General features: G+C 42.1%; 1 protein-coding gene across 1 annotated transcript in view; it reads left to right on the top strand.

Annotated features, from left to right (window-relative positions):
• REV1 (REV1 DNA directed polymerase) overlaps nucleotides 1-4450 on the top strand; it is a gene marked incomplete in the record, with an annotated part of 83412 nt that overhangs the window by 75013 nt on the left and 3949 nt on the right. The window contains 4 exon segments of the mRNA XM_027767550.1: nucleotides 1650-1815; nucleotides 2121-2323; nucleotides 3488-3721; nucleotides 4418-4450. Of these exon segments, the coding sequence (XP_027623351.1) occupies nucleotides 1650-1815; nucleotides 2121-2323; nucleotides 3488-3721; nucleotides 4418-4450 (636 nt within the window).

Genomic DNA, 4450 nt, shown 5'->3' with positions numbered 1-4450 from the left:
TCTTTTTTTTTTTTTTTTTTGAGAGGTTTTTGCCATAAGTCACGTGTGCTCGCTAGACAGAGACAGACAGAAAGCGAGAAATCAGGGATGGCCACGCTGCAATCTCTTCTCCGTTCTCCTCTTGGGATCTTGGGCACGCACGCACACACGCCTGGCATGAGTTTTAAGCCACCAGGTCCAGGACGCGAACCGCGGTCAACTACATGGGAGTCCAGCGACATAGCCATTACGCTAACTGCTGGTTCCCCCTTAAGGTCCTTTTTAATCAGAAATTTATTCTGATATCTGAAGTATGATGATTAGAAGGGAGGGAAGCCATTAAGTGAATGAAGATGTCTTTTGAACAGATGAGGAAGAAAGCATCAGAGTGTGAAAATATGAGTTCTTAACTGAAAATTAACCCGTTTGTAAGTGTGTGTGTGTGTGTGCAAACGAATAAAGGGTAGTCTTTGGTTTGGTGCAAGTTTTGTTGAAAACCTGTAAAGTAACTAAGCCAGCCTTAATTGAAACTGCTCCCTAAAGTTACATAATTAATAGTGGGGATGGTTAACAGTGATCTACTGTTCATCCCATCCCCATTTTTTTAATTTGAAAAATATTTCATTAAAAAGAGAATGATGGGGGCAGCAGGTGGCATGGTGGTTAAGTGCTAGATTCCCACATGGCCAACGGCAGTTGGAATCCCAACTTGGTGGGTTACTTTCTCACTCTCTCTCTCTAGTCAAATTCTTTTAAAAAATTAAATAAAATGAAATAAATAATTATTTTAAAAAAGAATGATGGGAACCAGCAGTTAGTGTAATGGCTATGTCGCTGGACTCCCACATAGTTGACCGCCGTTTGCGTCCCAGACCTGGTGCCTTAAAAAACCCACGCCGGGTGCATGTGCGTGCGTGCCCAAAATCCCGAGAGGAGAATGGAGGAGAAGGGATTGTGGCGTGACCATCCCCCCTGGGGGGTGATTTCTCACTTTCTGTCTCTAATGTCTCTCTCTGTCTGTCTGGCGAGCGCCTGTGCCCTACAGTGAAAATCTCTCCAAAAAAAAAAAGTGATAAGTGAAGTGGACTAGTAGATGTCTCCTGTTTATAAGCATTGTAAAGTTCTACTTCAAAACCTTAGGCTTACAACATCAGTGGAAAATAGTATTCAACTTATTTGGATTTTTCTGATTTTAAATATAGTTTAATATTTTTTGCTTAGAATTGGATACTTTTTTTTTTTTTTTTTTAAGAGAGATTTTTGCTGTAGGGAGCTTGTGCTCACTGGAGAGACAGGCAGAAAGTGAGAAATCACCCCTCATGGGGGGATGGCCACACCACAGTAGTCCCTTCTCCATTCTCCTCTTGGGATTTTGGACATGCACACATACGCACCCGGTTTGAGTTTTAAGCTACAATCAACTACATGGGAGTCCAGAGAAGTAAATTGGATACTTTGAAGATGGAGATGAATGACTTTTCACTAGCTAGCCTAGAAGTAGTTTTTGTAATAAATCATATAGAAGGCTGTTTGAGTAATTTCATTTAACCAACCTTTATCTAGAAAAAGGATCTACTATAGAAGATAAAGATAAGCTGAGAATTTTGCTTAGTCGAATTTATATTTTGACTTTATTTCTCCTTAAGATACACTCTTTATTTTGGTTCTAGGTTGGGATTCAAGTCAATCAGTTGGTTCCAGCTCACGCAAACTCATCCACATGGCTCAGTCGCCCAGCAGCTCAGTCAGATCACTTGCCTGGTGGATCGCACACTGTGCGTGAGCTTTTCCAAGTTCAGAAAGCAAAGAAATCCACAGAAGAGGAGCACAAGGAAGGTTGGTGGAAGGTTTTTGGTGTTGCTTGTCCACAGTACCTTCTACATTCTCCTCTTAAAATCTTGGGCATGCACACATACACATGAATTTTAAGCCACTAGATCCAGAACTTGAACTGTGGTTGACTACATGGGAGTCCAGCGACATAACCAATATGCCATCTGCTGGTCCTAGGAAACAGATTTATATTCTTAATCATGATGAATCAGTGAAGTTGTTTTATTTGTAGTAGACAGAGGGAAGTCAGAGATTAAAGCTTTTCTTGCTCAGATCTAAGTAACTTATTATTTTTTTTATACTTGCAGTATTTCTGGCTGCTGTGGATCTGGAAATATCATCTGCCTCTAAAACTTGCACTTTCTTGCCATCTTTGTCTGGACATCAGCCAGCTAGTATCAGTGTTGATACTGGCAAAGCTGAATGTTCAGGGAAATGGAATGGTCTGCATTCTCCCATCACTGTGCAGTCAAGACTGAACCTGAGTATAGAGGTTCCATCCCCTTCCCAGGTATGTTTTTGTTCTGCTAAATATAAGTAATAGAGTGACCTGACAAAAGAAAATGACATTTTTAATTTAACCAGTATATCCAAGAAAGGGAAAAGTAGACCACTTGGCAGGGTGGATCATGATGTTGCTGAATTCTAAATAAGCAGTAATTCGGTTAGCTAAAAGATGTGGTTTTACAAAGATTTGCAACTCTTGCAAGTTGTCAAGCCTGACTGAAAGGCAACTGCCCTGTGAACTGATACGGTCTATGACAGTGGTAATCACTCTATTCACCAGAGCAGCTTTGAGGATCAGTAGTAAAGTAGAGGCCTTAATGTTGAAGTGTTTTTGCAGCATTTGCAGATGGTCTTCTCTATAGAGGAATTATTTTCATAACATAACCTATCAAAATTCATTGTTTAAATGTGATACATGTTGGCATCCTTTGCTCCTTATAAGGTAGCACTTTAAGCTATACTGGGAAAAGCTTACCGTGGCCCCATCTATTCCCCTGCTGCAGGAATATGGAAGGGGGCACCTACTAACAATTGCACTGCCTTATTGCTGATGGCAGGTGCCTGAAAAGTTGCTTCTAACTAGATGAGAATGGCCGCCCAGTGTGTAATTGCATGCTTCTAAAGGGCTAGCCGCACGTTGACAGGGAGGGAAAATGTGGCCAAGCTAGGGATTCTAGTCTGAAGGCTGGAAGAATTCTTCCTTCTAGAAACACTTTCTTCCAGCCTGCTGCTCCCAGACTAGAATTATTTGTACATTTGGGCAGTCTCTCATCTGAAAGGTGAACTTCCAACTTGGCACTATTTGCTATTCCAGACCTTTAACATAGGTCTTATGCATGCACCCCTTCCCGTCGGAGGGGGTCTGCAGATTTAGCTTGCAAAGGCTCTCCCTGTCCATCTGCAGCTCCTAGTGGGGAACATCTGTGAACTTACCTGGTCATGTGGTAGGGCTGGTTGTATACACTTGTCATCTCCAGGCTTCATGCATTAACTTTAGGCTTAAGTGACAGTAGACCAGGACATTCCAAAAATGTGCTTGCCTGGTCATTTGCACTTAGATAGTGAATATGTATCTAAGATGTTCAAATCAAAATTACTTAATTCACTCCTCAAAAACCTCATCTCTAAGCATGCTTGAATTTCCAATGGTGTGTTTGGTGTTTTATAGCTTGACCAGTCAGTTTTAGAAGCACTTCCATCTGATCTCCGGGAACAAATAGAGCAAGTTTATGCTGTTCAGCAAGGAGAGCCACATGGGGACAGAAAGAAAGAACCGGTGAATGGCTCTAATACAGGAATTTTGCCACAACCGGTTGGAACTGTTTTACTGCAAATACCAGAACCTCAAGAATCTAATAGTGACACAGGAATAAATGTAATAGCCCTTCCAGCTTTTTCACAGGTAAGTTACATTTAGAAACTTCTCGCATAGTTCCAGTATTCTCACCCATCCTGCTCCAGCCCAGGGCATCGCTTGTTACCCCTTTTCCTATGCCCAGGAGCTTATACCGTGTCTGCTGAGGGAGAGAGGAGGGGAGACTGGCAGCAGCCTGTCTCTGGACAGGGGAGAGGGAGGGAGGGAGTGGTGTATGGGTGCTTAAAGCTGCTGCCCAGAAGAAAGGAACAGACATCTGAGAAAAAGATAGAGATGTCTAGCCCTACACCAGAAACAATGGCACTTATCTTCTTAGTGGTTTCGCTGTGGTGGCATTTTCTATAAATTTAGTTCATGTGAATTCTAAACATTTTGAAGATTTGATGAGCTCTGAGAGGACCTATTAATAATTCACATAGAGCCAGCTGGTAGAGTGGTGGGTAACATAGCTGGATCCATGGCTGACTGTGTAGTGTGCACGCCCAAAGTCCTGAGAGGAAAACGGAGAAGGGATTGCAACGTGGCCATCCCAGTGCTTTCTCCCTGTATGTTTCTCCAGCGAGTGCACATTCCCTATAGCAACATTTTAAAAAATTCCTACATGTAGAAAAGCATAATTTGAAAACAAAATCAACTTTATAAAAAACAAACGAACAAAAAAAACAACACTGGCTGCTATCTAGAATTGCACAGGCTTAACTTGGACCTTCTCTTTCCCACTAGGTGGATCCAGAGGTGTTTGCTGCTCTTCCTGCT

The sequence above is a fragment of the Tupaia chinensis genome, unplaced genomic scaffold, assembly GCF_000334495.1.
Source record: "Tupaia chinensis unplaced genomic scaffold, TupChi_1.0 Scaffold144276_1, whole genome shotgun sequence".
In the NCBI taxonomy this organism is placed as follows: Eukaryota; Metazoa; Chordata; class Mammalia; order Scandentia; family Tupaiidae; genus Tupaia; species Tupaia belangeri.
Note: the sequence above shows the minus strand (reverse complement) of the source record. Positions and strands in the feature narration are given on the sequence as shown.